Source organism: Ovis canadensis, chromosome 2, assembly GCF_042477335.2.
Source record: "Ovis canadensis isolate MfBH-ARS-UI-01 breed Bighorn chromosome 2, ARS-UI_OviCan_v2, whole genome shotgun sequence".
Taxonomy (NCBI): Eukaryota; Metazoa; Chordata; class Mammalia; order Artiodactyla; family Bovidae; genus Ovis; species Ovis canadensis.
In genome coordinates, this window is record NC_091246.1 from 112,905,074 (window position 1) to 112,921,846 (window position 16,773).

The 16,773-nt window shown below is 45.8% G+C and overlaps 1 protein-coding gene across 1 annotated transcript in view; it reads left to right on the top strand.

Annotated features, from left to right (window-relative positions):
- The first annotated feature begins 16,075 nt into the window (after window positions 1–16,075).
- DDX60 (DExD/H-box helicase 60) overlaps window positions 16,076–16,773 on the top strand; it is a 47,531-nt gene continuing 46,833 nt past the window's right edge. Inside the window, 1 exon segment of the mRNA XM_069573749.1 lies at window positions 16,076–16,282. Within this exon segment, the coding sequence (XP_069429850.1) occupies window positions 16,076–16,282 (207 nt within the window).

Genomic DNA, 16,773 nt, shown 5'->3' on the forward strand with positions numbered 1-16,773 from the left:
AATGGTTAGCAGGATGCCGCCGCCTTTACTGGGACTGGGGAAAGCGGGGAAGCCCCAAGTTTGAGGCATTTGGTTGCAGGCGTCTTAAATTTGAGATGTCCATTGACTACACATCCAAGTGGAAAGGCTGGTAGGCAATCGGACATGTGTCTGGAGTTCTAGTAATTTCAGAGACCAGGAACATTGCATCCCAACGTGCAAGGTGTCAACTGGGTCGACACTCCTTCTCTGTTCGCAGACTGCTCGTTGTGTTACCAAGGACAAAGGCGAAGTCTCGAGAAAACATGCTGATGGATTTTAAAGACTGATGACTCCTTCCCTAGAACAGTAGTTCTTTGAGCCCTGTGCAATCACTTTTTATGAACTGGATTTTTTTTTAGCCTGGAATACACCAGTATCCAGACTGAGACTGCATACAAGGTTTCCTCTGAGTGTGAGTGTGTCCACATGTCTAGGGGCACATTCAAGGAGGGAGGCATTTTTTTATTAGAAAATCCATGTTCGTGAACAGATTCTTAAAAGGGTCCTATGAGCCAAAAAGTATTTTTAAAATTCAGAATTTCTCCAGCATGCATAACATGAACACACAACAACAGAAATGTTCTTTTATAAAAGGCAGTTTAGTAAAGTGGAACCATCACAAGCGTTGGTGTTTCCAAGGTTGTGCTTGTGGTAAAGAATCTGCCTGCCAGTGCAGGAGAAGAAAGAGATGCATATTTGATCCTTGGGTTGGGAGGATCCCCTGGAGAAGGAAATGGCAACCTGCTCAAGTATTCTTGCCTGGAAATCCCATCAACAGAGGAGCCTGGTGGACTACAGTCCATGGGGTTGCAAAGAGTCGGATAAGACTGAAGCAACTTAGCCCTCATCCATGCACATACTGCAAGCTTTGATGCCAGTCCTCCTGGTAGAATCCAGGTAGCATTAGTTACCATAACAAATGCTTGGTCTCCACCGTGTGAATGGAGAGCATCATAACACTTACCCCAAGAAGCCGCTGGAAAATTGAACTTTAAGCACAGAAAGAGACTGAAACACAGGTGTGCAGTGAGGTCTCCCCAGATTCATTTCTTTCCCTCTTCTTAACTCACTTTCTCTGGTGATTAGAAAAATTAGAAAAGTAAGTACTAAGTGGAGCTTCAGATAATGCTCTCTCTGCATTGTTTTCTAAAAAAAACCCCAATAAGTTAAATAACATATTTTCTCCTAAGCACTCTGATTTCCCCAGTTTTATTTGTTTTATTTTTGGCTGTGCTGGGTCCTCATTGCTGCGGGTGTTTTTCTCTAGTTGTGGCAAGCAGTGGCTGCTCTCTAGCTGCAGTGTGTGCTCTTTTCGTTGTGGCGGCTCCTCTTGCTGTGGAGCCTGGGCTGTAGGACATATGGGCTCAGCAGTTGTGGCCTCCCAGGCTCTACAGCACAGGTTCAGCACACAGGCTTAGTTGCCTTAATACCTGTAGAATTTTCCCAGGTCAGGGATTGAACCTGGGTCTCTTGCATTGGCAAGTGGATTATTTATCGCTGAGCCACCTGGGAAGCCTCTCTCCCTGTTTTGATATTTAATGCATATAAATTAGCCAGAGGATGGGGGTAAGTTCCAAAGGAAGGACGCGGTGGTCAGAAGCCAAGGGCGTTTCTAGAGTGGAGACCCCGGCGGGGGGGCGGGGGGTGGGTGGGGTGGGGTGGGTGGGGGGGACGGTGCAGCCACACCAGCCACACCTCCTGATGAAAGACTGTCTCCACCCAGAGGCTGCATCCTGCCCTTCCCCGAGAAGGGACAGCACGTTCTCAAGATGCTAATATCAAGTCGTGCAGACATTACACAGAGCCCCAAGCTTCCTATCTGTGGGAAGTAGAGAAGCTTGTCCGAAAAGAATACTTTTCGAATGTCAAATAATTCAGGAAGATTGTTTTTTACTCAGCATGTTCTAACTGAAAGAAAACATACAGAAAAAATTGTTTACATCTGACTACACAGAACTCCAGTAGTGGAATGATGACTATCCCTTCATGTTTTACTTTATTTTTCAGAGTTTCTTATGCAAATCACCTTTTTCCATTTGAGGATCAGAAAAAGGAAGAAAAGGGTTCTCTTGCCTAGCAGTTCGTCACAATCAACAGTGGTGTAAAGCTTTGTTTAAGGAAACTAGGTTGAAGGTACAACTAATTTCTCATTTTGACATTTTAGGTGACAGATGATAATTTTACTGACCTCCTCAATTAGGAAAACATGCACTAAAAACTAGATTGCTCTTGCGTTAACTGCTACAAGTTTCAAATCTGCCAGAGTCTATCCTAATATGGTTCCCAGAAATGAACATTAAGTCTTATCTGCCATTTGATCAAGCCAGGTCCCATTAAGAGCATAATATGCTGAGATGCGGGCAGTTTATCTCTGGTTGGTAAGGTCACAGAAGGCAGCCTTTAGTCTAGTCTGAGGCACTGAACCCCTCAGGACAGTTTCCTATTGATCAAAGTCCATCAAACTTGTGTTTCAAAACCGAACCTTTCAGTACTTCTTCCATAGTCTCTTTCCATGTTACACATCCAAAGTCAGGGGCTCATGCTAACATCTTCCTTTCTCCTGTGGGTTGCATGAAGCTTTGCTATGCCATCTGAATCATCATCTTACTCTAAAAAACAGAGAAAGTCGTGTACAACACGTTTACATCTGTCCCAGATACAAAATATGTATCTGTCCCAGATACAAAAGCATGACTGCTCCCCAGGTGAACGTGGTCGTCACTTTCTCCATCTGTCCTTCCTGTAGACGGTCACCTGCCACTCTTGAGCACCTTCTGTGCTTTGAGCAGGCAGTGGGAAGGCCTAGCCTTGTGGTGGGGGGGGGGCTGCCGTTTGTATGGACGTGGTTCTCTCTGTGTGACTTTGCTGCTCTGCTGCCCTGGCTTGGACAGCCTGTTCTTCTAGGATTGGGTGTGTCTGTATGTTCTTAAAAATGGTTGCTGTACTTCATACTAGCTCATTTTCTGTTTCACGATGAGAAATAAAGAGCATGATCACCTTTAAAATAGATTCATGTTGTGGGAAACTGCCGTATAGTGCAGGGAGCTCAGATCAGTGCTCTGTGATAACCTAGAAAGGTAAGATAGTAGGAGGGAGGCTAGCTGGGTGGGAGGGAGACCTAAGAGGGAGGGGATATGCATATAGCTGTTGTGGATATGTCTGGTGATGAAAGTAAAATCTGGTGCTGTGAAGAACTGTAATGCATAGGTACCTGGAATGTTAGGTCCATGAATCAAGGTAACTTGGATGTGGTCAAGTAGGAGATGGCAAGAGTGAACACTGACATCTTAGGAATCAGTGAACTAAAATGGACATGAATAAGGGAATTTAATTCAAATGACCATTATACCTACCACTATGGGCAAGAATCCCTTAGAAGAAATGGAGTAGCCCTCATAATCAACAAAAGAGTCCAAAATGCAGTACTTGGGTGAAACCTCAAAAAAAAACAGAATGATCTCTTGTAAGGCTTGGAGAACCGCACTCTGAAAAGGACACTCAGGGACAGCCTCTAGTGGACTGACAAAGTTTATTATCCAATTGTGTAGTTTTATAATTTTCAGGGAATAGAGCATAAGGCTGACTTGCACGTAGCCATTCCAGATAAACATTAAAGCATTTAAGCATAAAATACAGTTCCTACCGCCTAAGCCATAACATAGCTTTGGCGAAACTCTAAAGGGAGTCTTATCATGAAACAACAGTCCTTGCTCTCAGAAACAGGTGGTCAGAAGGAAGCCTTCGAACGCCTCAAGGCTGGGCGTATTGACCCTTCGTCATCTGTTCCCAGCCTTGGGCACTCAGTGAACGGTCATAACCCTTTGTTATGCTCGTCCCAGCTTCCAACCTTCGTCATGAGTGGAGCAAATACATTTTCAGTATTTGCTTAAAGCCTTCCAGCTCCTCCACAATCTCTGTTCATTTCGAAGGTAAACCATTCAACATCACAGTAATCCAAGTCTATGCCCTAACCACTGATGTTGAAGAAGCTGAAGTTGAGTAGTTCTATGGAGACCTACAAGACCTCCTAAAACTAACACCAAAAAAGATGTCCTATTCATCACAGGGGATTGGAATGCAAAAATAGGAAGTCAGGAGATGCCTGGAGTAACAGGCAAGTTTGGCCTTAAAGTCCAAAATGAAGCAGGGCAAAGGCTAACGGAACTTTGCCAAAAGAACGCATTGGTCATGGCAAACATGCTTTTCCAACAACACCAGAGACGACTGTACACATGGACATCACCAGACAGTCAATACCAAAATCAGATTGATTACATTCTTTGCAGCCAAAGGTGGAAAAACTCTATACAGTTAGCACTGTATAGAGCTGACTGTGGCTCAGATCATCAGCTCCTTATAGCAAAATTTAGGCTTAAACTGAAGGAAGTGGAGAAAACCATCAGGCCACTCAGGTACAACCCAAACCAAATCCCCTATGATTATACAGTGGAGGTGACCAATAGATTCCAGGGATTTGATCTGGTAAACAGTGCCTGAAGAACTAGGGACAGAGGTTCATAATATTGCACAGGAGGCACTGGCCAAAACCATCTGAAAGAAAAAGAAAGGTAAGAAGTCAAAGTGGTTGTCTGCAGAGGCCTTACAAATAGAAAAGAATAGAAGCCAAAAGCAAGGGAGAAAGGGAAAGGTGCCCCGAACTGAATGCAGAGTTCCAGAGAATAGCAAGGAGAGACAGGAAGGCCTTCTTCAATGAACAATGCAAAGGAATAGAGGAAAACAACAGAAGGGGAAAGACTAGTGATCTCTTCAAGAAAATTGGAGCTATCAAAGAAACATTTCATGCAAAGACAGGCACAATAAAGGACAGAAATGATAAAGATGTAATAGAAGCAGAAGAGATCAAGAAGAGATGGCAAGAATACACAAAACTGTACAAAAAAGAACTTAGTGACCTGGATAACCAAGAAGGTGTGGTCACTCACCAAGAGCCAGACATTCTGGAGTGTGAAGTGAAGGGGCTTAAGGAAGTGTTGCTGCTAAGAAAGCTAGTGGAGGTGATGGAATTCCAGCTGAGCTGTTTAAAAATCCTAAAAGATGATGCTGTTAAAGTGTTGCATGCAATATGTCAGCAAGTTTGGGAAAACTCAGCAGTGGCCATAGGACTGGGAAAGGTCAATCTTCATTCCAGTTCCCAAGAAGGGCAGTACTAAAGAATGTTCAAACTATTGCACAGTTGTGCTAATTTCACATGCTAGCAAGGTAATGCCCCAAATCCTTCAAGCTAGGCTTCAGAAGTACTTGAATTGAGAACTTCCAGATGTACAAACTGGATTTAGAAAAGGCAGAGGAACCAGAGATCAAATTGCCAACATTTGCTGGGTCATAGAGAAAGCAAGGGAATTCCAGAAAAACATATACTTCATATGTTTCATTGACTATGCTAAAGCCTTTGACTGTGTGGGTCATAACCAACTGTGGAAAACTCTTAAAGTGATGGGAATACCAGACCAATTTACCTGTGTCCTGAGAAACCTGTATGTATGCAGGTCAAGAAGCAACAGTTAGAACTGGACATGGAACAACGGACTGGTTCAAAATTTAAGGAGTACATCAAGGCTGTATATGTCATCCTGTGTATTTAACTTATATGCAGAGTACATCATATGAAATGCCAGGCTGGATGAAGCACAAGCTGGAATCAAGATTGCTGGGAGAAATATCAGTAACCTCAGATATGCAGATGCCACCACCTTTATGGCAGAAAGCAAAGAGGAACTAAAGAGCCTATTTATGAAGGTGAAAGAGGAGAGTGAAAAAGACAGCTTAAAATTCAATGTTCAAAAAAACTAAGATCATGGCATCTGGTCCAATCACTTCATGGCAAATAGAAGGGGAAAAGGTGGAAGCAGTGACAGATTTCCTCTTCTTGGGCTCTAAAATCACTGTGGATGGTGACTGAGGCTGTGAAATCAGAAAATGTTTGCTTCTTGGAAGGAAAGCTATGACAAACCTAGACAGTGTATTAAAAAACAGAGACATCACTTTGCTGACAAAGGTTCATATAGTCAAAGCTATGGTCTTTCCAGTGGTTATGTACCGACGTGAGAGTTGGACCATAAGGAAGTCAGAGTGCTGAAGAACTGATGCTTTCAAACTGTGAAGCTGGAGAAGACTCTTGAGAGTTCCTTGGACAGCAAGGAGATCAAACCAGTCAACCCTAGAGGCAATCAACCCTGAATGCTCATTGGAAGGACTGACGCTGAAGCTGAAGCTCCAGTACTTTGGCCACCTGATATGAAGAGCTGACTATTAGAAAAGACACTGATGCTGGGCAAGATTGAGGGCAGGAAGAGAAGGAGGAGACAGGTTGAGATGGTTGGATGGCATCATGGATTCAATGGATATGAGTTTGGGCAAACTCTGGGAAATGATGAGGGACAGGGAGGTCTGGTATACTTGGGATATGCAGTCCATGGGGTCGCAAAGAGTTGGACACAGCTTGGAGATTGAACAACAGCAACAGCTGATTTATGTTGTACAGCAGAAACTAACACAACATGGTAAAGCAATTACATCCCAAACAACAACAAGAAAATAGATTCACCTTGGAATAATGCCAGATCTAATTAGTTGATCAGTCAATCAGGTCCCGTTTTCAATACGTTGCTTTATTACAATATATCTGTGTTTTTTGAAGCATGAGAGCATTCCTCTTTCCTTCCTCCCTCTGATGGAGAGTATGTTTCTGTGTCATCAACCAAGAAGCTTGGTTGACATTATGTTCTGTTCTTAGAACTAGAAAACCCATTTATGCATTTATTTTTTTCTGTTTATTATAAAATTATAAGAAAAATTGGAAAACTGAAGAAAAATAAATAATATGTACTCCTAGCCTACCTCTCAAATTGATGCTGATAACTATTAGTATTTTGACTTAATTTCTGCTACTATTTTATTTTAGGGCATAGGTTTTGTTGTGAGTGTTTCTCTCTCTTTTTTTCACTTTTTAAAAAATTTGGCTGAGCTGGGCTGTCATTGCAACATGTGGGGTCTAGTTCCCTGACCTAGGGGTCAAACCTGGGTCCCCTGTGCTGGGAGCATGGAGTTCTTATCTGCTGGACCACGAGGGAAGTCCCTGTGGTGGTTCCTTGTGTGGTTGCAGTCATACTATACATACTGTGCATTATTTTACCTTAAAGGTATTTTCATTTTTCTCATAGTACTGTGACAAAATAATTTTTATGACTGTTAAATATTGTTCACGTGACCTACTATATTTTATAAAATCGCTCCATTATTACAGAGCATTGGGATAATTTTCAGGTTTTATATCATAAATGCTATTGGTCTCAAGAATTGTGTGTTTAAAGATTTCCTTCTAATTTGGAATGAAATTCTTGGATTTTCTGAAATGGAAAGTGGGATTATTGGCCAAAAAGCTACTGAAAATGTGGGGATCTTGGTACCTCTTGTCAAACTATCATGGAAGGTGGTTAGTAACGCATGTGTGGGCAGCCCGCACATGAGTGAGTTAGTGCTCCTGGAGCCCTAGCCCCTCGGCTGTCCCTCCTGCTCCTCTTCTAGGCATTGGCCAGTTTCCCTCCCTTCCCCACCCGCAGGTGGGGTCAGGAGACCCTTGGCTTCCTCCTCCTGCTGCTCTCTCTGCCTTCCTCCCTCCACACAAACTGGAGCTCTAGGGGCCACTCAGCCCACACGGAAGTGGGGCCCTCCCAGAGGTCAGGCTCCCCTTCTCCAGCGGGCAGCCTGGCTTGGAGTGCTGTGCACCCCCAGGAACCACAGGCACTGTCCCTTTGGTGCTCCCCAGGATGCTCCCCCCAAATCTGGTTCCCTCTGTAGGCTTTCTTCTCCTTTTGCCTCCACCCCCAGGCTCCTCTCCCCGACCTGTCCCCTGAAGCCCGAAGCAGCCGCTTCCATATATACCATATACAGCCTTGACGTATGCCTTTTCCTACTTGGAACCAGTCTGTTGTTCCATGTCCAGTTCTAACTGTTGCTTCCTGACCTGCATACAGATTTTTCAAGAGGCAAGTTAGGTGGTCTGGTATTCCCATCTCTTTCAGAATTTTCCACAGTTTATTGTGATCCACACAGTCAAAGGCTTTGGCGTAGTCAAGAAAGCAGAAATAGATGTTTTTCTGGAACTCTCTTGCTTTTTCCATGATCCAGCGGATGTTGGCAATTTGATCTCTGGTTCCTCTGCCTTTTCTAAAACAAGCTTGAACATCAGGGAGTTCACAGTTCACGTATTGCTGAAGCCTGCCTTGGAGAATGTTGAGCATTACTTTACTAGCATGTGAGATGAGTGCAATTGTGTGATAGTTTGAGCATTCTTTTGCATTGCCTTTCTTTGGAATAGGAATGAAAACTGACCTTTTGCAGTGCTGTGGCCACTGCTGAGTTTTCCAAATTTGCTGGCATATTGAGTGCAGCACTTTCACAGCATCATCTTTCAGGATTTGAAACAGCTCAGCTGGAATTCCATCACCTCCACTAGCTTTGTTCGTAGTGATGCTTTCTAAGGCCCACTTGACTTCACTTTCCAAGATGTCTGTCTCTAGATTAGTGATCACATCATCATGATTATCTGGGTTGTGAAGATCTTTTTTGTACAGTTCTTCTGTGTATTCTTGCCACCTCTTCTTAATATGTTTTGCTTCTTTAGGTCCATACCATTTCTGTCCTTTATCGAGCCCATCCTTGCATGAAATGTTCCCTTGGTATCTCTAATTTTCTTGAAGAGATCTCTAGTCTTTCCCATTCTGTTGTTTTCCTCTATTTCTTTGCATTGATCACTGAAGAAGGCTTTCTTATCTCTTCTTGCTATTCTTTGGAACTCTGCATTCAGACGTTTATATCTTTCCTTTTCTCCTTTCCTTTTTGCCTCTCTTCTTTTCACAGCTATTTGTAAGGCCTCTCCAGACAACCATTTTGCTTTTTTGCATTTCTTTTCCATGGGAATGGTCTTGATCCCTGTCTCCTGTACAATGTCACGAACCTCATTCCATAGTTCATCAGGCACTCTGTCTATCAGATCTAGTCCCTTAAATCTATTTCTCACTTCCACTGTATAATCATAAGGGATTTGATTTAGGTCATACCTGAATGGTCTAGCAGTTTTCCCTACTTTCTTCAATTTGAGTCTGAATTTGGTAATAAGGAGTTCATGATCTGAGCCAGAGTCAGCTCCTGGTCTTGTTTTTGTTGACTGTATAGAGCTTCTCCATCTTTGGCTGCATAGAATATAATCAATCTGATTTTGATGTTGACCATCTGATGATGTCCATGTGTAGAGTCTTCTCTTGTGTTGTTGGAAGAGGATGTTTACTATGACCAGTGCATTCTCTTGGCAAAACTCTATTAGTCTTTGCCCTGCTTCATTCCATATTCCAAGGCCAAATTTGCCTGTTGCTCCAGGTGTTTCTTGACTTCCTACTTTTGCATTCCAGTCCCCTATAGTGAAAAGGATATCTTTTTTGGGTATTAGTTTTAAAAGGTCTTGTAGGTCTTCATAAAACCATTCAACTTCAGCTTCTTTAGCGTTACTGGTTGGGGCATAGACTTGGATTACTGTGATATTGAATGGTTTGCCTTGGAGATGAACAGAGATTATTCTGTCATTTTTGAGATTGCATCCAAGTACTGCATTTCAGACTCTTCTGTTGACCATAATGGCTACTCCATTTCTTCTGAGGGATTCCTGCCCACAGTAGTAGATATAATGGTCATCTGAGTTAAATTCACCCATTCCAGTCCATTTTAGTTCGCTGATTCCTGGAATGTCAACGTTCACCCTTGCCATCTCTTGTTTGACCACTTCCAGTTTGCCTTGATTCATGGACCTGACATTCCAGGTTCCTATGCAACATTGCTCTTTACAGCATCGGATCTTGCTTCTATCACCAGTCACATCCACAGCTGGGTATTGTTTTTGCTTTGGCTCCATCCCTTCATTCTTTCTGGAGTTACTTCTCCACTGATCTCCAGTAGCATATTGGGCACCTAATGACCTGGGGAGTTCCTCTTTCAGTATCCTATCATATTGCCTTTTCATACTGTTCATGGAGTTCTCAAGGCAAGAATACTGAAGTGGCTTGCCATTCCTTTCTCCAGTGGACTACACTCTGTCAGACCTCTCCACCATGACCCGCCCGTCTTGGGTTGCACCGCAGGCATGGCTTGGTTTCATTGAGTTAGACAAGGCTGTAGTCCTAGGGTGATTAGATTGACTAGTTTTCTGTGAGTATGGTTTCAGTGTGTCTGCCCTCTGATGCCCACTTGCAACACCTACCATTTTACTTGGGTTTCTCTTACCTTGGGCGTGGGGTATCTCTTCATGGCTGCTCCAGCAAAGCACAGCCACTGCTCCTTACCTTGGATGAAGGCTATGGTTTTTCCAGTGGTCATGTATGGACGTGAGAGTTGGAATGTGAAGAAAGCTGAGTGCTGAAGAATTGATGCTTTTGAATTGTGGTGTTGGAGAAGACTCTTGAGAGTCCCTTGGACTGCAAGAAGATCCAACCAGCCAATCCTAAAGGAGATCAGTCCTGGGTGTTCTTTGGAAGGAATGATGCTAAAGCTGAAACTCCACCTCATGCGAAGAGTTGACTCATTGGAAAAGACTCTGATGCTGGGAGGGATTGGGGGCAGGAGGAGAAGGAGATGACCGAGGATGAGATGGCTGGATGGCATCACCGACTCGATGGACATGAGTTTGGGTGAACTCCGGGAGTTGGTGATGGACAGGGAGCCCTGGCGTGCTTCAATTTATGGGGTCACAAAGAGTCAGACACGACTGAGTGACTGAACTGAACTGAACTGATATACTGCTGTATAAGAAACTACTCTCAAATTTAGAGGCTAAAGCAACAGCCTCAGACCTCATGTGTTTTTATCCAGAGCATTAAATGACCCTCACTGACTTTAAATACTTGAAACGAAGTGTCCTCTACGCAGACCCAGCACTCATCTGTGGACTGGCAGATCTTTAGTCCATTTGTAAGTGGGTTAGCATCTGCACACTTTAAATGCTCACACTTTACAGCATACTTTGACCCATTCATTGTTTCCTGCTCTTTGAGGACATGTGTGATGCCATGGTCTGTACAACAGTATTTATAGTAGCAAACAGTAACAGCCTCAATCTCCAGGGTATGGAGTGGCCAAGTAAATTCATAGAGTTTAAAGTGGTCATAGAAAGTGATGTGAATGAAATGTTTATAATTGCATAGGAAAAACTCTCTGTAGAATGCTAATGAAAAGAAATAATAATCATCTGTGTTTACAGTATGAATGCATTATTTAAAATGCAGCATCTTTTAAAATTTATCTATTTATTTTTTACCATGCTGGATCTTCCTTGCTGTGTGGGCTTTACTCCAGGTGGCAGTGAGCTGGGCTTCTCTCTAGCTGTGCGGGCTTCTCTTCTCTTGTTGTGAGCGCGGGCTCCAGGGCACGTGCGCTTCTGTTGCTGCGGCTCCCAGGCTCCGGAGCACAGGCTCAGTAGTTGTGCAGCACAGGCTTAGTTGTTCCGTGGTGTGTGGAATCTTCCTGGACCAGGGATTGAACCTGTGTCCCCTGCGTTGGCAAGCAGATTTTTATCCACTGCATCAACAGGGAGGCCCACAGCATTTCTTTTTTTTTTAGTGATGGCAGACTGCACTGTTTTAAGTTGAGTCTATATAAATAAAAGGAAGTAAAGCCTTGATGGAAAGAGGTAGTTTGGCTTTTTTTCTCCATTAGAGGGGAAGGCAGATCTGCCAGGAATATATGATGTTTAAAAGTGGCTTTGAGACTCCACCGCCTCCTCCCAGCTGACAGCCTCTGCTTCTCCTAGAGTTCTTGTTTTTTCTGCCTTGGGGAGACGTGGGGTGGGGAGCATCAGACTTGCCTGGGGAGCATTTGCTGCAACAAGCGGGGACATGGGGACAGCTGCCCACAGCTTCAGGGGCAGCTCCCCATGAAGCCTGCCCTGGACCATGTGGCCGGAACTCCCTGGGGAAAGCAGACAGGAAGGAAGAATGTGTCAGAGGGGGAAAACGGCTGTCGGAGCAGAGAACGATTTAGATGCTGAAAAAAGGCCAGCGTGGGGGCCAGTTGCTGTCCACAGAAACCCCGGGTCCGCCCTGGCCCACTGCAGCTGGACTCACTCTTTGCTCAGCGCCTGCTATTCTGGGAAGGAATCTGCAGGGAGCTGGCACGTCTTCAGCCCCGAGGTTTCCTCTGATGGACTGACGAGCAGGTGTTGGAGAAGCCTGTGTCAGAAATGTCACACACCCGGGGGCTCATCTTCACTTTCTACTGGAGCCTGGGATTGTGTTTAAATGTTTTATGTGTTTCTTCATGATGAAGAGGTCAGTATATTATTGGTGACACTTTTCCATAGGGATACATAAAAATTGATTAATTCCATTGTTTATTTATGATTTGTATATTTAATACTCAGGTTATTATTACATAATTCAAACCAAAGCAAATTCAGTAGAGACGAACTCTGTTGGTAATAAAAAGTGTTGACTTTATGATATTAAGAAAGCATAAGACTATCTTGGTGTTAAAAAAAAATTTCATCATGGGACTTCCTGATGGTCCAGCGGTTAAGACTCTGAGCTTCTGATGCAACTGGTACAAGTTCAGTCCTTATTCAGGAAACCAAAATGCCACATGCTTCTTGGCAAGACCAGAAAATTCAATTACATCTCAAAAAGTAAGTCTTGAGATTCCTTAGAAATGTTAGGTAAACTCCTGAAACAATAATCACAGCATAATCAGAAAAAAAAGTAAAAAGTGAAATAGCGTAGTATTCAGCTGCTGCGCTCTTGATAGATAATTTTCAGGAGCTGAATCACGTCTGTGTCTGTGTGTGTGCTCAGTTGTGTCAGGCTCTTTGTGACCCCATGGACTATAGCCTGCCAGGCTCTCTGTCCATGGGATTCTCCAGGGAAGAATACTGGAGTGGGTTGTCGTTTCCTTCTCCAGGGGATCTTCCCTACCCGGGGATTGAACCTGAGTCTCCTGCTTGGCAGGTGGATTCTTTACCGCTGCACCATCACTGAGCTAGTGACGAAGGGGTGGCAGTCCTCACTGGCTCTCCAGGCACCAGCCCACCTTGGTGTGTTCTCAGCCCGAGGGTGCCCCCTGCCTCCACCATGGACCCACTGCCTTTACGGCTCCAGGAAGCCCCCGACCCCCGTCACTCCATCCAGCGGCAGCTGGGGCATGACTGTCACAGGAAAGCACAGCTGTCCTGCTCTGTGCCTGTTCCCACAGCCCCTCTGTTGTCTGCAGTGTCCCGTCTCCGAAGGGCCAGGCTCCCCGGGGAGGCGGGCAGCAGCCTGGATGTGCACGTGCTTTGCGGGTGACATCGTAGCCGTGCCACCTTTCTCCAGGGTCACAGGTGTGACAGCACCGATGGTCTCATCTGAGGAGGTCCCTTCTTTCACTGAAGTGCTCATCCTGGACTCACGGATGTTGACAAAATGCCCAGTGTGTGCTGGGGGTGGATGCTGCACCGACAGACGGTGCCAGCCTGCCACCCTGGAGCGGGGCTCAGGATCTGATTGTGAGCTGAGGGCTCCACTGCCAACAAGGAGTGCAGAGACCTGGTGACCGGCCCCCTCTAATGTGTGGACACAATGCTAACGGCTTTTAGTCCTGGTTGGGTTCTGGGGACAACACGATCATTTCACCTGACTGCTGGTGTGACTTGCAAGTCACTGTCTCATGGCGGCCCCTTGCACCACATGCTATAAAACCTGCCTCCGCTGAGCTCAGTGAGCATTCCAGAGGTGCCCCCCACTCCTTCGCTGAAGAGGCCTCCTCTCGTGACTCCTCAGTACCTGACTACCTGTGGTAGCCACAGGCACCTCCAGGCTTGTGATGTCAAGTGCTGCCTTCCTCAGCCCTGCACTCAGGATCCTGGAAAAGAGGTGCTCAGGACCCTGGGCCTGTGACCCTCTGGACTCTGCCCTCCCCGATTCGGTTGGTTAATAGCAGCACCCCACAGTGTGGAATTGGGACCAGGCTGCTTGTGGAGGGTGGGGGTGTGGGGCCGAACCTGGGGACCCACAGGTCCTGCCCTGGAGCAGGACTTGTCCTTTGTGCCCCCTGCCCTCAGTCCAGGCCAGATGCTGGGGAGTTGGAGGAGGTACCCCGATCCCAGACCATTCAGTTACTGCCTGGGACACCCAGGGATCACCTGAGTGAACAGAAACGGGAGTTGGCAGATTCTGTAGATGGAGTTACCGCCAGTGTGTGTGCAGGAACTCAGAGGCGTGGGGCTGCTCTCCCATCTCTCAAACCAGGTGTCCTGGCGGAGGAGGGGGCCATGGCCAAAGAGCTGGTGGCCCTTCCGCCGCAGTCTCAGCTCCGAGGCTGGCCGCCCAGGGGCCCCGCCTGGGCATCTCCACATGTGCCTGCCCCTGGCCTGGAAGGCCTTCCCTTTGGGTGGAAGGGCTCCAGACATCTTCGCTTTGCAGATACCCAAACAGAGAGCCAGTAGCAGGCTTGTCTACATCTGCTAACCCCCAGACAGCCCTCCTGGGACATGCCTCGTCCCCTTGGGAGTCCTAGATGCCATCCAGACGTCACGCACAGCGAGGACTCCTGTCCCATCTCAGAAGACATTGCTAGGCCTGAAGGGAGTGCTCCGGGCACCCACCTTCCATACACACCCCCGGTCTAATTGGTTTAGTTTCGACGACCAAGGGACTCCTCAGAGCTCTGATTGAAGTTAAACAGTAGCACACGCCACCCTCCCACCTGCTGTGAGTGTCACCATTACTACAGGCACCAATCACGCTCTACATCACTGTAGAACATGCAGACGTCTTGGGGGAGAGGCATCAGCTATGTCTACAAACAGTTTGATGGGACACGAGCAGGGTCAACTTCCCCTGTGTCCAGAGAGAGCACTGGGGAAAGTGGATCCAGACTGTCAGCTGCAGGCAAGGTACGGAGGAGAGCCAGCAGTGGAACGGAGAGGTGCTGACTCGGAGCTCACCCAACAGGACCCGCTTCTGGGAGGTCCCCAGGGGAGGCAGCTGGAGGGAGGGGCTGACAGAGGCGGGGTTATGATTGTCGACAAGCTGGACAAGGTCCAGGTGTGGTCACAGGAGTAGGTTGTTGAAGTGGAAAGCAAGACTAGAGCTTCCGGTGCCGTTGAAATACGCTGGATGGAAGAGGGGAAGGACTGGGTCAGGGGTTGCTGAGGTTTCCCTTCCTCAACTCATTAAAACCCCTGAACAACCACAAAATACCACACATACCGAAACACTTCCCATCTCAACAAGTGAGCCAACGGAGAAACCAGAGTGAGATCAGTTGCCCTTCAGTGAAAGGCTCTCAGCTGAGGATCTTGAAGGGTGGATCAGGTCACAGAGAAAGCTGTGGGCAGACCTGTGGCCCAGACAAGGTGTTGGATCTTGGTGCCATTTACTGCTGTGTTACCCCTCTAAGTTTATGAAATGATAAAATATTTATGAAATATTTTATGAAATGATAAAAATAATAGCGCATATCTCATGGCATTGTTATGAAGGTTACTGTGGGAACAAATGTAAAGAGGTCAGCATATTTTGAACACACGGTGGCTTTGGCTAATGCTACATCTTATTATAACACAAAGTCCGTATTTCTGCTGCTGATAAATGCGTTATCACTTTCTGACCGTATTAGTTTACAGTATTGTGATAAAGTACAACAGACTTAGTGGTTTGAAACAGCACCCACGCATTTCCCTACAGTTCTGCAGGTCAGCCCTACGGGGCTAAAGTCAAGGTGCAGGAGTGCTGGTCCCCGGAGGCTTTCCAGGAGAATCCGTTTCCTTGCTTTGCCAGCTTGTAGAGACAGCACTCTTTAAACTGTGGCCTGCCCTCCTCCTGACGGTCAGCAGTATGGGCCCCCCGCCCTCCGCCCCGGGCTGCTGGTCTCAGTGGGCCTCGGCCTGCAGTGGCTTGGAGCAGGGTTTCGGGTCCCCACCAGAGCCTGTGATCGGTCACTGCGGGGAGAGTGCTGAGTCTGAGCCGTTACACCACCAGGGACCAGGGACCAGGTTTGGCCTGTCGGCTGTGTAGAGATGAATTTCCTCATAGAGATGAAAAGTAGTGAAACTAGTAAAGTGTCTGTTAGGAGGAAAAAGAGTACCCATGGCGACACATGGGTGGGCTCAGAGACAGTCAGGCCCTCGTGGTGGTTTGGACAAGACCTGTACTTCTGCCTGATTGAATGCTACCTCATGAATCTAATTAGCTAAGGAGGACAGTTTGCCATTGTTTTAGGTAACGTGCAACAGTGGGATTCTTTTCTGTGATTTGAGAACTGAAACCTGCAGTGACATTGTTTTGTAAGCAGTCCATTTTTTCTTTTTTCAAAGAGAAATAGACCAATGAAAATTTAGAAAATTCAGTGGGGATAGCAGAAAAAGTTACTACCCATAATCCCAGTATTCAGAAATGACTAAGAGTTGAGGATTTTTTGTTTTTGCTTTTTGGCTTTTGCACTTTTGTCTATTATGACAATCTCTATTTTAATTGAGGATAAAGAACATTCATATTTATTTATTTATTATTATCCATTTTTGTTGGAGTTTAGTTGCTTTACAGAATTGTTTTTGCTGTGCAGTGAAGTGAATCAGCTACACATGTACATATATGCCCTCTTTTGGGGTTTCCTTCCCACTCAGGTCACCGCAGAGCACTGAGTAGAGTTCTCTGAAGTGTACACTATGTTCTCAACAGTCGTCTATTTTATACATGGTATCAAAGTGTATAAATG